General features: G+C 47.0%; 11 protein-coding genes across 13 annotated transcripts; 6 read left to right on the forward strand and 5 right to left on the reverse strand.

Annotated features, from left to right (window-relative positions):
- The first annotated feature begins 75 nt into the window (after window positions 1-75).
- Window positions 76-1662, forward strand: E1B28_007787 (uncharacterized protein). The gene is made up of 7 exons (XM_043152562.1): window positions 76-215; window positions 281-358; window positions 418-503; window positions 568-732; window positions 800-978; window positions 1028-1173; window positions 1227-1662. Exons 1-7 carry the CDS (start codon window positions 116-118, stop codon window positions 1553-1555), a joined length of 1083 nt encoding a protein of 360 aa, XP_043010648.1. The 5' UTR covers window positions 76-115; the 3' UTR covers window positions 1556-1662.
- A 751-nt stretch (window positions 1663-2413) lies between these two features.
- E1B28_007788 (uncharacterized protein) lies at window positions 2414-4359 on the reverse strand. Its single transcript, XM_043152563.1, has 9 exons — window positions 4297-4359; window positions 4085-4237; window positions 3976-4027; window positions 3739-3921; window positions 3551-3679; window positions 3227-3490; window positions 3053-3175; window positions 2940-2998; window positions 2414-2886 (listed from the first exon to the last, which is right to left on the reverse strand). Exons 2-9 carry the CDS (start codon window positions 4222-4224, stop codon window positions 2712-2714), a joined length of 1125 nt encoding a protein of 374 aa, XP_043010649.1. The 5' UTR covers window positions 4225-4237; window positions 4297-4359; the 3' UTR covers window positions 2414-2711.
- Window positions 4360-4367: 8 nt separating this feature from the next.
- E1B28_007789 (uncharacterized protein) lies at window positions 4368-6102 on the forward strand. Of its 3 annotated transcripts, XM_043152565.1 has the most exons (4): window positions 4368-4733; window positions 4784-5101; window positions 5157-5309; window positions 5365-6102. In XM_043152565.1, the coding sequence occupies exons 1-4, from the start codon at window positions 4380-4382 to the stop codon at window positions 5455-5457; spliced, it is 918 nt and encodes a 305-aa protein (XP_043010651.1). In that variant the 5' UTR covers window positions 4368-4379; the 3' UTR covers window positions 5458-6102. The 3 variants fall into 3 exon arrangements, with proteins under 3 accessions (XP_043010651.1, XP_043010652.1, XP_043010650.1); XM_043152566.1 differs by having other exon boundaries at window positions 5157-6102; XM_043152564.1 differs by having other exon boundaries at window positions 4788-5101; window positions 5157-5871.
- Window positions 6103-7121: 1019 nt separating this feature from the next.
- Window positions 7122-9591, forward strand: E1B28_007790 (uncharacterized protein; the record flags this gene model as incomplete). The annotated part of the gene is made up of 4 exons (XM_043152567.1): window positions 7122-7457; window positions 7508-8898; window positions 8952-9177; window positions 9223-9591. The coding sequence occupies exons 1-4, from the start codon at window positions 7392-7394 to the stop codon at window positions 9589-9591; spliced, it is 2052 nt and encodes a 683-aa protein (XP_043010653.1). The 5' UTR covers window positions 7122-7391.
- A 1127-nt stretch (window positions 9592-10718) lies between these two features.
- On the reverse strand, window positions 10719-11054 carry E1B28_007791 (uncharacterized protein; the record flags this gene model as incomplete). Its single annotated transcript, XM_043152568.1, has 2 exons — window positions 10719-10923; window positions 10993-11054. 2 exons carry the CDS (start codon window positions 11052-11054, stop codon window positions 10719-10721), a joined length of 267 nt encoding a protein of 88 aa, XP_043010654.1.
- Window positions 11055-11433: 379 nt separating this feature from the next.
- On the reverse strand, window positions 11434-12472 carry E1B28_007792 (uncharacterized protein; the record flags this gene model as incomplete). Its single annotated transcript, XM_043152569.1, has 6 exons — window positions 11434-11442; window positions 11497-11695; window positions 11758-11769; window positions 12025-12064; window positions 12120-12371; window positions 12439-12472. The coding sequence occupies 6 exons, from the start codon at window positions 12470-12472 to the stop codon at window positions 11434-11436; spliced, it is 546 nt and encodes a 181-aa protein (XP_043010655.1).
- A 64-nt stretch (window positions 12473-12536) lies between these two features.
- E1B28_007793 (uncharacterized protein) lies at window positions 12537-12846 on the reverse strand (the record flags this gene model as incomplete). The annotated part of the gene is made up of 3 exons (XM_043152570.1): window positions 12537-12560; window positions 12617-12790; window positions 12844-12846. The coding sequence occupies 3 exons, from the start codon at window positions 12844-12846 to the stop codon at window positions 12537-12539; spliced, it is 201 nt and encodes a 66-aa protein (XP_043010656.1).
- A 1203-nt stretch (window positions 12847-14049) lies between these two features.
- On the forward strand, window positions 14050-14373 carry E1B28_007794 (uncharacterized protein; the record flags this gene model as incomplete). The annotated part of the gene is made up of 1 exon (XM_043152571.1): window positions 14050-14373. The coding sequence occupies one exon, from the start codon at window positions 14050-14052 to the stop codon at window positions 14371-14373; it is 324 nt and encodes a 107-aa protein (XP_043010657.1).
- A 533-nt stretch (window positions 14374-14906) lies between these two features.
- Window positions 14907-15434, reverse strand: E1B28_007795 (uncharacterized protein; the record flags this gene model as incomplete). Its single annotated transcript, XM_043152572.1, has 4 exons — window positions 14907-14951; window positions 15012-15017; window positions 15067-15299; window positions 15353-15434. The coding sequence occupies 4 exons, from the start codon at window positions 15432-15434 to the stop codon at window positions 14907-14909; spliced, it is 366 nt and encodes a 121-aa protein (XP_043010658.1).
- A 351-nt stretch (window positions 15435-15785) lies between these two features.
- Window positions 15786-17603, forward strand: E1B28_007796 (uncharacterized protein; the record flags this gene model as incomplete). The annotated part of the gene is made up of 3 exons (XM_043152573.1): window positions 15786-15933; window positions 15984-17538; window positions 17591-17603. 3 exons carry the CDS (start codon window positions 15786-15788, stop codon window positions 17601-17603), a joined length of 1716 nt encoding a protein of 571 aa, XP_043010659.1.
- A 59-nt stretch (window positions 17604-17662) lies between these two features.
- Window positions 17663-18557, forward strand: E1B28_007797 (uncharacterized protein; the record flags this gene model as incomplete). The annotated part of the gene is made up of 3 exons (XM_043152574.1): window positions 17663-17824; window positions 17873-18418; window positions 18477-18557. The coding sequence occupies 3 exons, from the start codon at window positions 17663-17665 to the stop codon at window positions 18555-18557; spliced, it is 789 nt and encodes a 262-aa protein (XP_043010660.1).
- Window positions 18558-18863: the final 306 nt, after the last annotated feature.

Raw genomic sequence — 18863 nt, forward strand, 5'->3', positions numbered from 1 at the left:
CGCCGTTGGGAAACGAGTGCACAGCACCCCGGTTATACAATGGAGCGAAGATGTTCAATATTTAGGGCTCTCCATCTTGGCAGCCTTGGGACTAAGTATCCCCACCCCCTCAAAAATGGAGGACGAAGGAAAATCTCAGCAAGTTTTCGATACCAAGACGATCTTTACGATAGGAAGTGAAGTTACAAGCAAAGTGATTTGTTCGGTGCCCTTTAGTGAGTGCGAACCCCTCTCTTCTACTCGATATATAAATTTACCATGCGTCCTCCCTCTATCGAAGGATCGCCGGACGGAGAGGATTTAATTGCGATTGGATGTGCCGAGGGTATATGGGTAGGATGTAGGAATGATCCCCAGTGTGAGTGTTTCCCATCCTTTTGGGAAGCATCGAACCTAAGGCCCGGAGGTGTTTTCCAGCCTTGCGGCGCGTACTTCTAGTGAAGAAACTCTCCCAATTCGCGATCTTAGAAGACATAGGGATTTTTGTGGTCCTAGCTGATAAGGTTGGAATGATCTCAATGAATAAAATGTGCTGAAACAGGTTTACGATGGTGTCTCTTTTTTTAGGCGCTCTACGCGTATCACATAGAAGCGTTGTTTTCAGCCTCGCCTTCGCATCAACAAGCATCCCAGCGGGCATACCAAATAAGTGAAAGGAAGAAGGATGTTCACTACTTCAACGGCGGATACGTGCAAGGACGGAGGTTGATTGTCTACGTCAAGTCAGGCTCGGTAAATTTGTCCTTGATAAGTTATGGCAGGTAGATGATCTCAACCCCCCCCCCTCCCCCACCAACAGCTCAGTAGCACATTCTACATATTGGAAGCCGATATTCCCAGAATCTCTAGCAGTGAGTCGGGTTGGTTCAAGAGTTACAAGAAATTCTACATACCTCGAGAGACGCACGACGTTATCTTCTTGAACACAAAACTCGCTGTTCTCCATATCAAAGGTGTCGACGTCCTGGATCCCTTTGAGTTAGTTCCCAATTATTCCTTTGCGAAATTTCTGACCCGCCGTGTATAGCCTGCAAACAATGACAATTCCATCAAAGGACGATTTCAAGAGTGTAGTAGACTCGAAGCTCCGTTCATCTTTTCGTCCGCTAGGGATGTTTAGGGTGCCAGGCGACCCGGAGTCGGACAAAGACGAGTTCTTGATTTGCTACAGCAGTTCGTTTTTTTTAGCTCTCTACTTCACGAACACCCCTCTAACCACGTAACAGATTTCGGACTGTATCTTGATTCGTTGGGCGAGCCGACAAGATCCAAACCTGTAGTCTCATGGGGAGTAGAGGTCCAGCATGCTGCCCTCCTCAATTCATCTTACATCGCTCTCTTTTCCCGTCAGTCCGTAGAGATTCGAGGTTTGTATAATGGGGAGGTTACCCAGGTCATCAAAGGAAAGGATGTTCGGTGCGTTTGGGACGGTCGTGTTACCACAATCGCCGATCCCCATGATGCGGCCGTGGATAGGCCACGAGCGTTAGGAATGATGAATAGCGAGGAGATTCCGGGATGTCAAAAGGTGTTTGAGGTCCTACCAGTCGGTTGATAGTGTTTTGCTGGACTCGGATTCGGACCGTAATCATTATTAGTATTTTTGAACTCCGAGGACAATGCAACAGCCTTCAGAATCCTCTCGTACGTGGATCTCAGAAGGTCGCGTCGATCGTTTCATATCTTGATGGACAGACGAAACGCTAAGCTTTGACCACCTCTGTAACTCGGGCCGATCGTACCGATTAATTCCGTTCCGGTCTTCCGGAACTCACACCGAAGTCTGTCTATTATAATCGACGTCTATCACTGACTCCGATTTATGTACTTGGGTATGACGGTCTTCTTTGCCAGCGGTGGTTGGCGTCGCTCAGTGCCTGGTTCCTGGCGGCGAGTTTCCATCACTATCTCAATCCCCAGCCTCAATCACACCATACCCTTTCGACCACGACTCAAACCTTCACATTAACATTATCGACCTCAAACAGGACTCACGAGGAAACACGGCGCCGATTTTACAACTGAGGACTGATGTGTTACATAGCTTCAAAGAGGCCTTTCGCTGAACATGAATTGGGGTCTGTTGGTGGTAATAATGAGCCTGATGAGACTGTGGAATCTTCAATCGTGCGGGAAACCAGGTCGGTGAAAAGAATACGCGTACGCCCGTCATAGCGGGCTTAGTTGATATACCCTTTTTGGTTCTTTTGCACGTCAGCTGTACTTGATTTGATTTGAATTGTCGGCTTTGAATTCAAACAAGTTGTCAAAGTCTGGAGCTTTGTGTGTTCGTATATACCAAGCATCAAGGCAGATCTGTTCATCCTTGTCCTCTCCTTTCACATCTAATGTCGTCGCAGGCAGATTACGAGCTTGAGTCACGCGAAACAGATGATTGTGTTGGTTTAATTTGGGAGATCAGTGGAAAGAGATGTTTCTTTGGAAGTACGTGTGAACGTACATCGAGAGGAGATCGGGGGGTGGCGTTGATGAGAGACCTTGGTAGAGAGAAGGGGCGAGTCGATGTATGTGTACATAAGACTCGGTGGAAGGAGAGAGAGTATGCATCTTCGCTCTAGATCAGGCTTCAATCCGCGTAGTGTTAAACTTGATGAGGTGTACAATGGACATATGATACACAAATTTGCACGGATTCTACATGCAAAAGCAAGATGGGCAAGAAATGATACCGAAAACCGACGTTTTCCGTTTCAACCAATGGCCATTGATGTGTCGGCAAGGTCGGAAATTCGTCCTGTATTGGATGAGTCGGTTGCAGGACCGCTTTTCGACTGAGTGGGTAACTTGTTCGGTCTCATGGAGAAGATCACGTCTTTAATTACTTGCGAGATGAGTCCATGTTGTGCTTCCACTGCGATTTTGGCACTGAACACGATGTAAGTCAAATGTATCGATTCCACCACTCAGAAAGTACGTACCTGTCTTTCACGCTCTTTGCTAACTGGCTCTCCTCTTTCTTCTTATCTTCTTTCTCAGTCTATTTATTATCCACAGTTCAGCAAGGCAAACGAGTGCAGAGGGTAAATGTTACCTTCGAGGAATTCTCTTTTTCAGGAAGTGGAGGTAACGTAGCACGTGTGTTTGGAATCCCCGTTGCTACCTTGGACAGTTTCTGGTGGAGATCGGAGAGCTGCGCGACCGCGTATGCTCGGTTCTATGAAACGATAAGATAGCAGAGACGAGTAATGAGAGAGGACAGACTGACCGAGATGAGAGGGCTCTGACTGAGTGTATTGGCCCAATACTTGTTCCACAACATCCCTAACAGCTCATTATCGAGACTCGATTTGAAGATCTCTACTTCTAGCTGGTAGTACTGATTGGCGTGAACACCGAAGTCCTCGATCTTGTTGAGCGGTATAGATTGATACTCGGAGGGAGAAGTATTGGGGGGCTTGTAGTTCTCGGGATATGTACGGAACGCGCCGATGTCTACTCTTCCAGCTGATATCGTGCGGTTTGGGTCGATCTAGAATCCAAGCAGTTCGATGAGACGATGAGGAAATCAAGAAGTCGGGGTCACACGCACGACGACTGCGACGAATGGGTCTTGGAACTTCTGATTGTTCAGTTCCGTGCTGACATCGATACCAGACAACCAACAACCGTATCCTGGATGGGAATGATACCATCCAATCGCATTTTCTAGCCTTCCCACCTGAAGTTCCAAAGTTGAGAAAAAGGTTAGGAGAAAAGGTTGGACTAAACGGCACGCACCCTCTCGCTTCCCGTGGTATACTGCACCATGTACTCTGCTGCCTCGTTCCCTGCATTTACACGCGTCTCAGTTCCTTGCACCGGTAATGCGAACGAATCCATGATGACCATGGTCGTGCCGATAACTTTCCCTTGCATCATTCCCATAATTTCGTAGGGTACGCCTGAACGTGCATGGATGACCTGGACAAATATGGCATCGAGTAAGGTTCGACACAGGAAAAGTCGAGAGCGTACCATCTTAATCAAAGCCACTGCTGAAATCTTGCATTGTTTGAAATAATGGGGACTGCAGTTACAACGATTTAGCTGTTATTCTTCATTTGAGTCTTTGAAGAGTCCTTACTCATCCTTCCAGAGAGCCGCGTCTATGACCTTTTTTTGTTCTTCGCGATCGAATTTGAAAATTTCGTCCTCTGGTGATATTTCTCTGACGTTGTTCAGAAGGTCGAAAGTTTGTCTAGCCGTGCTCGAAGAAGCCGCCATCGTTGCACGATCGCTGTACAAACGGGTTATCAGGTCAAATAAGACACGAAATATGAAAGAACCAAAGCACACCTGGGTCGTGAAACACTTAATTCACGCGTTTGAGTGGACAATGGAGGTCAGACGAAAGCCAACAATGTCACGCTGTAACCACCATGACGCCCACAAACGCCTCCCCTCCAACGAATTTAACACGGGCTTCATCTGTGCACGATATCAATGCAGATGATCCACCGTTTGGATCTAGATTCCTCACCGACGAGTCCCTAGTCTTCACACAAAACGCATGGGACCACGTTCCTCCTCCAACAGATCAAGATGAAACCATCGCTACATCTTTAGCCAAACAGCGTCTCTCACCGGTACCCACACAGGATAGAGCCAAGTACAACGAGAAACCAGCTAGACATTGGGACAATTTCTACAAAAACAACACGAGTAATTTTTTCAAAGATAGGAAATGGTTGCATAACGAGTTCCCCAAGCTAGTCGAGTCTACAAAGGCTGAGGTGAGTCATAATTTTTTCTTCTCGCTCCAAGTCTGTCTTCACTTCTTTAGGCAGGTCCGATGAAAATAGCAGAGATAGGATGTGGAGCAGGCAACTCGGTTTTTCCTCTCCTTGCTGGGAATCAAAACCCTCAACTCGAGTTGTACGCGTACGATTACTCAAATCATGCTGTCAAGCTTGTACAAAACAATCCACTATATACATCTCCGCCCGTTGGAAAGATTCATGCAGCTGTATGGGATCTGTCATCACCAGATGCTCTACCGCCTGGCGTGGAGGAGGGATCGGTTGACATCGTAGTGCTGGTTTTCGTGCTGAGTGCATTGCATCCTGATGAGTGGGAGCGTGCAGTCTCAAATGTGCATAAGGTGTGCTTCATTGAATATCTTTGTTCCTCTTCGCTTGACCGACCCGTAATCTTAGATCCTCAAACCAGGTGGCCTAGTCTTATTAAGGGACTATGGTCGATACGATCTCACACAGCTGAGATTCAAGGCGGGAAGATTGTTGGACGACGAGTTTGGCAATTTTTACATCCGGGGAGATAAGACGAGGGTGTACTTTTTCGAATTGGGTGTGCGATCTTGCTTCATACTTTCTCCAAACGAATGTTCCATTCACCTCGCCACAGATGAGCTGGCTGTTATCTTCACGGGCGCAGGACCCTCTCCTAGCTCCGCGACGATCAAAACAACGACCACAGAGATGGAAGATGAGGGGCTAGAATCAAAGTCCGGTTCACCAATACCGATACTACTTCAGCCTACAATCGTAGATGACGAAATTCCAGCGCCGCGGGTTGGAACACCCCTCCTGACTAACGACCCACAAATTCATCCACGTCTTTTCGAACCATCTTCGCTCCACCATCCCCTTTTTCAAATCGAACAGCTGGGTATTGACCGTCGCCTGATCGTGAACCGGAAGCGTCAACTGAAGATGTACCGAATTTGGATGCAAGGCGTTTTTCAGAAAGTCGGTCGAACAGGCGCGGGGGAGACGTTGTGAGCGATTGGTGGATGAGGTTTTCCAGGGGCCTTCGCATCACGAATCGCCAAATTATGATACAGGGGTCTATAGTAGCACACTTGATACCTTGTATCACTGCTCATGAATGATTCCGGACACTGAACGACAACAAAGCGTATGAAATGTGCTACATAACGCGATAACTGGCACAACAGCGGAAGTTTTCCCAAAAAATCAAGATGACCAGACAACTTTGGCAGGCGGACACAATTTCCTCATTTTCGAACTGGGTATTCATCATCGCCTGATGTACCGAGTTCGGATGTGGGGTGTTTTTCAGAAAGTCGGTTGAACAGATGCAAGGGAGACATGTACACACTCTGCCAGTGCACAACTCGCTCTGGTTTGAATCACAGTATCCCAGGGAATCTATAGTGTATATGCGAAAGATGCCAAATCAATGACGATACACCCTACAATATTGGTCCCTCCTAAGCGTATCTGTAACTGGCACTGCGATTTAGGATCGTGTCCTTGCTGGTCCAAGGTCGAGACATACATATCGCCATCAGAAGGGCTGTATCAACACCAGGTGCGACTGTGAGGTAAAGCCTACATATTACATCTGTTTCGACAGAATGAGTCGTTTGGTATCATGGCTGGTGTGATTCGTGAATAATAAACCTACAGATGTTCATGTCTGTTGAAAGTTCCACGATATACTTCCGAACTTTGGGCCTTCAGGTGTACCGAGAGTCATCCATGCCTACGAATTGGACTCGGAGGTGAAAATGAAAAACAAAGGGCGTGAGATGGCATGTACCGTCCGTCCAAAAAGTCACCTAGCAAGCCAAGTTTACCACCGTCTTCACCATCGAAATTCTTCGCTCTCCTGGTCGTAAAGGTAGCCTTGAGACTGGACAACAGAGTTTTCTTGTCGGGCGTTGCATTGACTCGGACATAAGTCTCCTCTTGACGAGAAGCAGCGGGTTCCCATCGACATCGAAGATTCAGCACTTTGAGGACGTTGTGGGTGTCAATTCACGAATCACGATACGGGGTTTAATAATCCACGCCAGTTCTTCTGTGTACCCACGATCGAGAAATTAGTAAGGCTCCGGCTTTCTCTGTACAAACTATGTTTAGACCCTTGAGATTGAATTTCCGACTGCTCACGCACCAAACGGTCTTCGAGAACGAGTTGTTTAACCTGATTAGCGTACGTTCGGATGATACCGATGGAGGAAGGTAAGGGTCGTTCAGGTTCGTTCTTCAATTGTTCGAACACGTTGATGGCAAAGATTCGTGAGAGGCGTATATGGACGTTTAAACAGCAGCGTTCGAGGACAGAGTGACGGAACTTGAAACGGAGAACGGACATATCAAACTGAGCTTCGTCGGGCCGGTCTCACCGTTTCTCCTCGCACCGTCCGAAAGCTGTTCAAACGTTCATTAATCATTTGCTGTTTATGATAGGCTATATCTGATCCTGACTCTTCCAGGATATTCGAATCTTTCCAACAATGCCATGCAGGTTTTCTCATGGACAAATCCGGTAATAACAGACAGTTGTTCACCACCTACATTCATCGCTCTACTCGCTCTCGATGTCGTCGCCGCCTCCGCCTTTGCCTACTACTCAGTCACCCACCAATCATATGTTTAATGAAATGCAGTATTCCACGATAAATGGTGGAGAGTTCTACAACGTGGGCCGTGACCTCGTTCGAAATTTTCATCCTACGGCCGCCAATCGTGAGTCGAAATAATAAAGAAGTATCCAATCCGGACTGAGGTCTTTACAGCACATAAAACTCTATGGGAAGCAATCGCTGGCGTTGGAGCTTCCTACAATTCTGCCTTGCAGTTTGACCGCGGCAGCTGTCTCCCTGGGACCCGAAAAGCAGTGTTACGAGACATCCATGAATGGAGCGTCCAAAAGTGATTCCAACCCCATATGCTGGCTTTCAGGAACTGCAGGTGTAGGAAAGTCGGCCATTGCGCTGACAGTTGCTAAATCATGCGCCGAAAACAATCGACTCGCCGCCTCTTTTTTCTTCTTCAGGTCCGACCCCAAGCGCAACAACCCATCCTCCCTCATGTTGACAATTGCACACGGTCTCGTTACCACGATACCGTCACTGCACCCTATCATTCATGGCAAGATCGCCACTGATCCCAGGATCTTGGAAGCCACTTTGGAAGATCAATTCAGAGAGCTCATTGTCTCTCCGTTATTGAATGTCTCCCCGTCATCGAAAAGGAGATGGTGGATACCGAGATGGGGACAGAGATGGGGACGGAGTCTGAGATGGTGGAGACAGGTGCCAGAGCAACCATTGCCTCAGTCAGTTCAGAAACATCCCAATCTCGTCATTATTGACGGCCTGGACGAGTGCAAGGACAGCGACACCCAGTTGCGACTTATCTCTATACTAACATCTGCCTATCAAAGATCCCCTCATTTCCCTCTGCGACTTCTGATCTGTAGCCGTCCTGAATCATGGATTCGAGAGGCCTTTGATCTTCCAAAGTATTGTATCCTCACTAAACACATAAAGTTGGATGATTCTTATGTGCCAAATCAAGATATCGAACGGTACTTTCGCAGCGAGTTCACCAGCATTCACACAAACATTAAATACAAACGGGTCGAATTTCCGAACCCATGGCCTTCCGAAGCTGACATAGAGTGTTTGGTTGACAATGCTTCAGCCCAATTCATTTATGCGATCACTGCGATGAAAGTTGTGAAAGCGGAATATTCATCCCCTATCAAACAACTTCGCATAGTTCTCGATAGTCGATCTAACCGAATCTCTCCAAAATCTCCGTTCCCTGAGCTCGACAACCTCTATCATATAATACTTTCCACCCATCCCGAACGAGACACACTTCTCTGTATCCTCAGTGCAATTCTTCTACTGCCAGAGAGATGTAGGAATCCGAAGTTTATCGAAATATTGCTTGGATTCTCCCCTGGAGAAGTAGACCTGTCATTGCGAGGAATGCACTCAGTACTCAACATCCGCGACCCAGATGATGATATTCGGGTTTACCACACTTCCTTCACCGATTACCTCTGCACCAAGTCTCGATCTGCCGAGTTCTACATTGACGAGCCTCGGCAACGTGACTTCCTTGCTTGTCGATGGCTCATGGCTCTTGGTGAACACTGCAAGGCTCAGGCAACGATGTATGGCAAACATTAGTGATCAAATGGGACCACTTCTTATATTTTGTTTATAGTTTCATTGTCAGAACTTTCTTGGGAGAATGGGGCAACTTTTGCTCCTCCGTTCAACAGCCTAGCGTGCAATTGCTACATGAACTTGGATCTCTTGATCTGCTCAGCCTCGTCGTTGCTACCGGTGTCAGTCTGCAAGTTGAAATTAGCCTGACGCGTGAGTCATGGGATCGGTGGGCCGCATTATTCCGTTGCTTTCAAACCATCGCTTCCTGGTTGGATCGAGAGGTATGTTTCTCAGTGATGTGCTTACCTCGTATTGATATTTGTTAGGGTGTCGACCCACAAATCATTGAGCGCTTTGTAGACATCCAGGATCGTATCCAGGTGAACCCCTCGCTGGATGAAGAAATTCGAAGAGACCTTGAAGACTGGATAATCTTCAATCTCACTGGTTGCACGTGGAGATGTCCATTGACAAAGCCTGTTGATGCCTCAGTGGCGAAATTGCTTGGTAGTGCATGGAATAGCGAGTCTTCCTCAGGTCCTCTTTCATTAGCTGGACCTCATCAGCATTTGGGCACTTTGATGGCGCGGCTGCCCCGGGTTTTGGCGGGTTTTTGGATGGTCACACAACCGCACCACCCGACAATTCCACACAACCTCACAATCCACATATATAAATTGTACATTAATCAATAATTTTATTTATACATGAGTTTAAAATCTGCCAAAAGGATGAATGAAAAGAATTACTATAATTTAGAATGGTCTTATGGTGAGTGGTAAAGTTTAATGGTAGAGATTTGGGTGGTCAGACAGGTCCATCAATCGATTGTGAATAAACGGACTGGGGTTGCTGATGGCGTGGTTGTCGGTTGTTCCGGGTTTTCTTGGGTTGCACAACCCAAGAAAACCCGCGGCAATCAAAGTGCCAAAATGCTGATGCTACCGGTACTCTAGGCACCAGCATGGATATTCCATCTGGTTGCTTTCGTACTGTGAAGCGCTTGTGTTATGATCTAGAAATCATGATGGCGAGATGTCGAAAGCTGGAACCAGCCGACAAAGATATGGAAGTGTCAGGAACTGCGCACACTGTTCGCAATCTACTGGAAACAACGTTACTGGTATCCTGCATACCGCAACCTGCACTTCTCTCTATACTCCATACAATCTCTGACGCGGTGAAGATGTATTCCAAAATCAATCAAAGGCAGGTTCACATATTTGAGAACGAAATCAATTCAAGGCGGCTTCACATATTTGAGCACGAAATCAATCCAAGGCAGCTTCGCATAATTGAGGGGTGTCGAAAGAAGCTACTTTCATGGTGCGAGGTACTTATCTTCCCCACATACTTTCTGTCATCAGTCCTACTCATGAACACATCTAGTCCTTCCCGGATGGTTATACCGAATGTACAGATCTCATCAAAAACCAAATCTTACCTTTTTGCGAGTTTTACGGTTAGTAGTTTTGTTGTAGTCGGATTTGTAAGTCGCAGTTTCGATCATTGAGTTTCATCTGAACACAATTAAATCACAGACTGAACGCAATTGGCCAAAACTTCAGAATCTCAAGTTCAGGAATTCCTCCAGTTGGCCAACTGGTCCATGATCCGGATGGGTAGATTGATACTTAGCTATGCACATTAAACGACGTACCATATAGTACCACTTAACTTACGAAGAATTCCACCTGAACCTTTTGTGGAGACCATTACCGAAGTGGGGGAACGCCTGTGGCTGACGGCGGGCTGGGCCTCCAAAGATACAAGGCGGAAGACGTTTCGAGTTATAGTCCAAGCTAATCAGATTAACCCATCACTACCTAACAAGCTTTACAGTTAACTCTCTAACTAGGCGGCGGCGGTGGAGGAGGCGGAGCTTGTTGCGGCGGTTGAGGTTGTGCATCCCCTCCGGAGCAACACCGTTATACCCAGCTTGGGCGTAATATTGACTGTATTGATATGGTTGAGTCACAGCCCATTCCTTGAACTGGGAAGAGTTGACATCGTAACCGTATTGAGCCCTACAATCGCCACGGCCGACGTTGAGTACGAGAGACAAAAACAAGGAATGGAGATGTATATCCGCTCACCAATATGCTGCATAGGTTGCGGCGCTGCCATATTTTGCCGCTCCCCTTGAGGCGGTGTCCATCTGGAGGGGGAGGCGGCTGTTCACCCAAGGCCCTCTATCTAGCGCGTGAGAAAATTGTATCAGGCTTGGACCACTGTAGGACAGGTTCAAGTTAGGCGACGAGAATCTGAGACAAAAAGGGCAATGGACGCACATAATATGGATGTACAAGACTCGTCACTGTCTATACCCGTTTCCTGGTCAACGAAACGTGATCCTATGCCTTTATTTTTCATGTTTCCTGTTACACATACACAAGAGCAAGCCCCCTAGAAAACATTCAGATATCGGGCTGCAGAGGATGTAAATTACAGGTTTAAACGCATGCTAGGTCCAACCACCTTCGCTCGTACATTGAAGTTTCGGATGGACTCGAAACAACGGGCACCTTTTCTTCATGCTATTTCCTCTACAGGATTCCTGCAATAAGTCAACCCTCGATACGAGTGACGACAAGACCGACCTGCTCCGTCATCTTATCCTTGGGCCTATCTTCCGCTACCGAGCCCGCTTCAATTGCAATTAGTCCATTGACCTTGTCGATGTCGTTTTGTATATTATCGTTCGTGTTTGCAATGATACGCGGTCCAAAGGGATGCCTTGCTTTTGCCAGGATACCACACGCATTCGGTACTGACGGATATTCCATTTCAATCGGGAATCTATGACCAGGGATGTTAGGCGGACATGAGATATCTTCGAGAGAAAAAAACTACGGACACACCTCCTGTTGCGTCTACGATTCCGTCAGCAAATATCGATACCGACACCGTAAAGGTCAATGTCGTGAGTAAATTCCGGATCTGTCATATCCTGTGTCTCCAGCGGATACAACTGGTTCTTCCTTTCTTGTTATCTTCCTTCTCGGTCTTTTCATGATTCACGAGTCAGCTAGGCAAACGAGTGCGGACGGTAAACATTACCCTGGACGAATCCTCCTGTTCAAAAAGCGGGGCAGAGTTGCATGCGTATTTGGAATCCCGTTGCTGACAGTTTCTGGTGGAGATCGGAGAGACCGCGCATGCTCAGTTCTATTCCATGATAGGTTAGTAAGGACGAGTAATGAGCAAAGACGGACGGACGGACGGACGGACGGTGATGAGAGGGCTCTGCCTGAGTGCCTTAGCCCAATACATGTTCCACAACATCCCTGACAGCCATTATCGAGACTCGCTTTGAAAATCTCTACTTGTAGTGCTGATTGGCGTGAACAACGAAGTCTTCGATCTTGTTGAGCAGTATAATTGATACTCGAAGGGTGGAGTAGTAGTTCCCGGGATAGGTGCGGAAAGCGCCGCTGTCTACTCTTCCGGCTGATATCGTGCAGTCGGGGTCCATCTAAAATCCAGGTCAGTTCGAATGAGACGATGAAGTACTAATACAAGAGCTCGAGGCCAACACGCACCAACAAATGAGTGTTGGAACTTCTGGCTGTTCATCTACATGCTGACATCGATACCAGACAACCAAGACCCATATCTTGGATGGAATTCGAGAATGATATTATACTATCGCATTTTCTAGCACCTGAAGTTCAAAAGTTCAGAAAAAGGTCAAGAAAAGCTGGACAGAATGTCACGCACCCTCTCGCTTCCCGTAAAATACTGCACAATATACTCTGCTTCCTCGCTTCCTGCATTTCCACGCGTCTCGTTTCCTTGCACCGGTAATGCGAACGAATAACCGTGGTCGTGCCGATAATTCCCTTGCATCATTCCCACAATTTTGTAGCGTACGCCTGAACGCGCATGGATGACCTAGACAAAGATGGAACTGAGAAAGGCTCAATACCGGAAAGACAAGAACATACCATCAAGCCAATGCTGAATTTCTGCGTTGTTTGAAATAGTGGAGACTGCGGTTATGTACACGGTTATAGTGCTGTTCTTGCTGCGAGCCCTTGAGAAATCCTTACTCATCCTTCCAGAGAGTCGTTGTTAACCTTGCTTTGTTCTTCACGATCGAATTCAAAGATCTCACCTTCTGGTTAATATCTTTGACGTTGTTGAGAAAGTTGGAAGTTTGTCTGGCCGTGCTCAAAGCGGCCATCGTTCCACGATCACTGTATAATGTGGCGTGTTATAGAGTCAGAGAAGATGCAAGGTATGAAAGGACCAAAACACATCTGGAGTTGTGAAAAACTCGTTTGAATGGACAACGGAGTGGCCCAAAAAGAATGTCACGCTGTAACCACCATGACGCCACGCCCACAAGCACCTCTCTAACGAGAATCTGGCACGAGCTTCATCTGTATACGATTTCAACGCAGACGATCCACCATTTGGATTCAGATTCCTTACCGACAAGTCTCTGGTCTTCACACAAAATGCTTGGGACTATGTTCCTCCAACAGATCAATATGAAACCATCGCTACCTCTTTAGCCAAACAATTACAGCGAGAAACCAGCTAGATATTGGGAAAACTCTCACAAAAACAACACAACGAACTTCTTCAAAGATAGGAAATGGTTGGGGAACTCGTGTAGTCTACTCAGGTGAGTTACCTTTTCTTTTTCTTCGCTCCGACACTCCTTCATTTCCTTGGCCAGGTCCGATGAAAATAGCAGACGTTGTAGGCGGCTCCTCTTCCCCTCCCCGCTGCGAATCGGAACCCTCAATACGCGTAATTACTCAAAATATGCTGTCCAACAAACGTCTCCGCCGGCTGGAAAGATTCGTGCAGCTGTGCGGGATCTGTCATCGCCGGATACTCTACCGCCTGGCCTGGAGGAGTAGTCGGTTGACATCGGAATGCTGGTTTTCGTGCTGAGTGCATTACAGCCTGCTGATTGGGGGTGCGCAGTTCTAAACATAAGGTGCGCTTTACGTTTTCTCTTCGCCTAACGACCCGCGATCGTTTAGCTCCTCAAACTAGGTGGCCGAGTCGTACTAAGGGACTACAGTCGATTCGATCTCATATGGCTTAGGTTCTAGGCGTGAAGGTTGTTGGACAACGAGTTTGGCAACATCTAGGAGGATAAGACGGGGGGTGTGCTTCTTTGAATCGGGTGTGCGATGGATCCTCCGTTTTTACTTTTCTCAAATGAATGTTCCATTCACTTCGTCGCAGATGGACCAGGCGTTATTTTTACGAGTGCACGAACTCCTCCTAACTCCGTGACGAGCACAGTGACGACCGCGGAGATAGAAGACGAGGGGGTGGACACGAAGCCCGTGTCGTCGCCAGCACCGATAGTCCTTGAGCTTGCAACGGTTGACGACGTTTTAGAGCCACAGATTGGAACAGCGATCCGCAAATTCATCGACGTCTTCTCGAACTGTCTTCGCTGCATCATCTCCTTTTTCAAATCAAACAATCAGGCATTGACCGTCGCCTGATCGTGAATCCGAAGCGTCAAATGAATGTCTTTGGCGTGCTTCAGAAGGATGTTCTCAGCTTGTATCAACGATTTGCCGTGACTTGTGACTTTGGATGCAAGGTGTGTTTCAGAAAGTCGGTTGAACAGACATGAAGGAGACGCTGTGAGGCATTGGTGGATGAAGCTTGAAGCTTGAAGTCTTATGCAGTATGAATGGCAACTTTTGATTAAAATTTGTTCTATTACACACTCTGCACAACTTGTTTATGACTCGAATCATAGTACGGGAATCTACAGTGACGTTCGCACAACACAATGGCTTGTATCACTTTGGTATATCGAGTCCGAACGCAGCTGAGAATAGCGCAAATGAAGTACGCTAACCGATGATGATACAAGCTACAACATTGAACGGTCCTAAGTCTATACCATAGCTGGCACATGAATAGATCACCACATAAGGGTAGTATCAATACCAGGTGCAAAGTCTACATATCACATATGTTTCGGTGCCATGGTCCATGGCGTCCATGTCCGTTGAAAAGTTCCGCGTTATACGCACATCCCCATTTTGGGCCCTCGGGCGTGCCGACACTCCTGAATCGGAATTAGACTCGGAGGTGAAAATGAAAGCAAAGTGCGTGAGACGGCACGTACAATCGACTAGAAAAGCCTCGTTCAACCTCTCACCATCGAGATTCTTCAACCTGACTGTTATTGTCCTTTTACTGGCCGTGAAGGTAGCCTTGACGTTGAAAAGCAGTGTTTTCTCGTCGGGTGTATAAGCTTTGAAGCTGTGGTGCATTGACATGAGTGTACTCCGCTTGGTTCTCATCGAATCCGCATCGAAGTCTTCTGCACACCGTGGACGTCGATATGATACATCGTCTTGCCTTTTCGTCCGTGCCAGTTCTTCTCGAGAAATCAGCAAGGCTCCGGCTTTCTCTGTACAAACTATGATTAGACCCTTGAGATTGAATTTTCGACTGCTCACGCACCAGTGACCAAACTGTCTTCGAGAATGTTCAGCGTAGGTTCGGATGATACTGATGGAGGAAGGTAAGGGTCGTTCAGGTTCATTCTTTAACTGTTCGAACACCTTGATGACAGAGATTCGTGAGGCCAGCATATGAACGTTTGAAAAGACATCGGAGTGACGGAACTTACGGTCAACACGGACTTGCAGATTCAGAGCTTCCTCCGGTCTTGGCTTGCTCCTGCACACCATCTTCATTTGCTCTTTATGACTCTTCCAGATTAATCGAATATTCTATCCCACAATGCCATGTATATGCATGTTTACGACGGAATTTAGATGGAGAAGGAGCTGTTGAAGGTCATCTGCATCAAACAGTAGTCAGACAGCGTGTTTATTGAATTGTCCCCTCCCACATACTATTACCTGCATCCAGCGCTCCACTCCAGTTCTCGATGTCGTCCCCGCCTCCGTTTTCGCCTACGAGTCAGCCACCCACCAATCATATGTTTAATGAAATGCAGTATTCCACGATAAATGGCGGAGAGTTCTACAACGTCGGCCATGACCTTGTTCGAAATTTTCATGCTACGGCCGCCAACCGTGAGTCAAGATAATAGTGAAGTATCCAATCCAGACTGAGACCTTTACAGCACATAAGACTCTATGGGATGCAATTGCTGGCGTTAGAGCTTCCTACAATTCCAGTCTGCAATTTGATCGCGGCAATTGTCTCCCTGGCACCCGAGAAGCAGTTCTACGAGATATCCATGAATGGAGTGCCTCTGAAAGTGATTCCTCCAAACCCGTATGCTGGCTTTCAGGAACTGCCGGTGTAGGAAAGTCGGCCATTGCGCTGACAGTTGCTAAATCATGCGCCGAAAACAATCGACTCGCAGCCTCTTTCTTCTTCTTCAGGTCCGACCCCAAGCGCAACAATCCTTCCTCCCTCATGCTGACAATTGCGCACGGTCTCGTTACCACAATACCATCGCTGCGCCCTATCATTGAACAAAAGATTGCCACTGATCCCAGGATCTTGGAAGCCAATTTGGAAGATCAATTCAGAGAACTTGTTGTCTTACCGTTATTGAATGTCTCCCTGCCATCCAATGTCTCCTCATCGTTGATTGTCAACCCGCCCTTGACCGGCCCGCCGTCATCCAACGTCTCACCACCATTGACTGTCTCCCCTCCATCGAATGTCTCCTCATCATTGATTGTCCGTCCGTCATTAAACAGCTCACAGCCATCAAAAAGGAGATCCTGGATACCGAGATGGGGACAAAGATGGCGGAGACACGTGCCAGAACAGCCATTGCCTCAGCCCCAGTCAGTGCAACAAGGAGAATCGTTGCCGCCGGCTCAGAAAGATCCCAATCTCGTCATTATTGACGGCCTGGACGAGTGCAACGACAGTGACACCCAGTTGCGACTCATCTCCATACTAGCATCTGCCTACCAACATTCCCCTCATTTCCCGCTGCGACTTCTGATCTGCAGCCGTCCTGAATCGTGGATTCGAGAGGCCTTTGATCTTCCAAACCATTGTATCCTCACCAAACACATAAAGTTGGATGATTCTTATTTGCCGAACAAAGACATTGAACAGTACTTTCGCAGCGAGTTCACCAGCATTCGTACAAACACCAAATACTCCCAGGTCAAGTTTCCAAACCCATGGCCTTCCGAAGCTGACATAGAGCGTTTGGTTCACAATGCTTCAGCCCAATTCATTTATGCGGTGACTGCAATGAAAGTTGTGAAAGCGGAATGTTTATCCCCTATCAAACAACTTTGCATAATCCTCAATCATCGATCTAATCGAATCTCTCCAAAATCTCCATTCCCCGAGCTCGACAACCTCTATCATATAATACTTTCCACCCATCCTGAACGAGACACACTTCTCTCTATCCTCAGTGCAATTCTTCTACTGCCAGAGGCTGCCAAAAACCCGGAGTTTATTGAGCTATTGCTTGGATTCTCCCCTGGAGAAGTTGACCTGTCATTGCGAGGAATGCACTCAGTACTTGACATTCGTGGCGCGCAGGACGATATTCGGGTTTACCACACTTCATTCACCGATTACCTCTGCACCAAGTCTCGATCTGCCGAGTTCTACATTGATGAGCCTCGGCAATGTGACTTCCTTGCTTGTCGATGGCTCATGGCTCTTGGTGAACACTGCCAGCCCCAGGCAAAGAGGTATGGCAAACATTAGTGACCAAATGGGACCACTTCTTATATTTTTTTACAGCTCCATTACCTGACTGTCAAAACCTTCTTGGAAGAATGGGACAACTTTTATTCCTCCGTGAAACAGCCTAGCATGCAATTGCTACATGAACTTGGATCTCTTGATCTGCTCAGCCTCGTCGTTGCTACTGGTGTCAATCTGCAAGTTGAAATTAGCCAGATACGTGTGGCACTGAGTCGGTGGGCATTATTATTCGATTTTTTTCAAACCATCGCTTCCTGGTTGAATGGACAGGTATATTTCTCAGTGTTAAATGTGCTTACTCCTATTGATATTTGTTAGGGTGTCGACCTGGAAATTATTGAACGCTTCATAGATGTCCAGGATCGTATCCAGGTGAACCCCTCACTGGATGAAGAAACTCAAAGTGACCTTGAAAGCTGGATAATTTTCAATGCCACACGTTGCGAGTACAAATGTCCATTGACAGAACGTGTCGACGCCTCAGTGGCAAAATTGCTCGGTAGTGAGCAGAATAGCGAGTCTTCCTCAGGTCCTCTTTCATTAGCTGAGCCTACTAGCACTCCAGGCACCAGCATTGGTATTCAATCTGGTTGCTTTCGGACCGTGAAGCTCTTGTGTTATGATCTAGAAACCACAATGGCGAGATATCAAAAGTTGAAAGCAGAATCAGACATTTGCAACATGTGCTCAGTGACTGTTTACAATCTACTGGGTTCAACGCTACTGGAATCCTGTGTTCCCCAACCTGAACTTCTCTCTATACTCCATACAATCTCTGATGCTGTGAAGATGCATTCCGAAAAATTTCCAGCCCACAGTTTCATAGGTTGGGGACGTCGAGATAAGCTACTTTCATGGTGCGAGGTACTTACCTTTTCTCCTATACTTTCTGTCATCAATCCCTACTCATGAACACATCTAGTCCTTCCCGGATGGTTATGCTGAATGTACAGATCTCGTCAAGAACCAAATCTTGCCTTTTGGCTATGTTTATGGGTACTAGTAGGTTTGTTGTAGTCGGATTGGTAAGTAACATTTTCCGATCATTGAGTCTCATCTGAACACAATCGCAGACGGGTCGCAATTTGGTCGCAATTGGCAAAAACTTCAATCTGACGTTCGGGAAGTCCTCTGGTTAGCAACTGGTCCGTGATCCGGATAGGTAGTAGTAATTGATTGATACTTGGCTATGCACATTAAACGACGGACTCTATATTACTTAACTTACGAAGAATTCCACCTCAAGTTTTTGTGGAGACCATTACCGATGTGGGAGAACGCCTATGACCGGCGCTGCGCCTCCAAAGAT

Source organism: Marasmius oreades, chromosome 4 (genome assembly GCF_018924745.1).
Source record: "Marasmius oreades isolate 03SP1 chromosome 4, whole genome shotgun sequence".
Taxonomy (NCBI): domain Eukaryota; kingdom Fungi; phylum Basidiomycota; class Agaricomycetes; order Agaricales; family Marasmiaceae; genus Marasmius; species Marasmius oreades.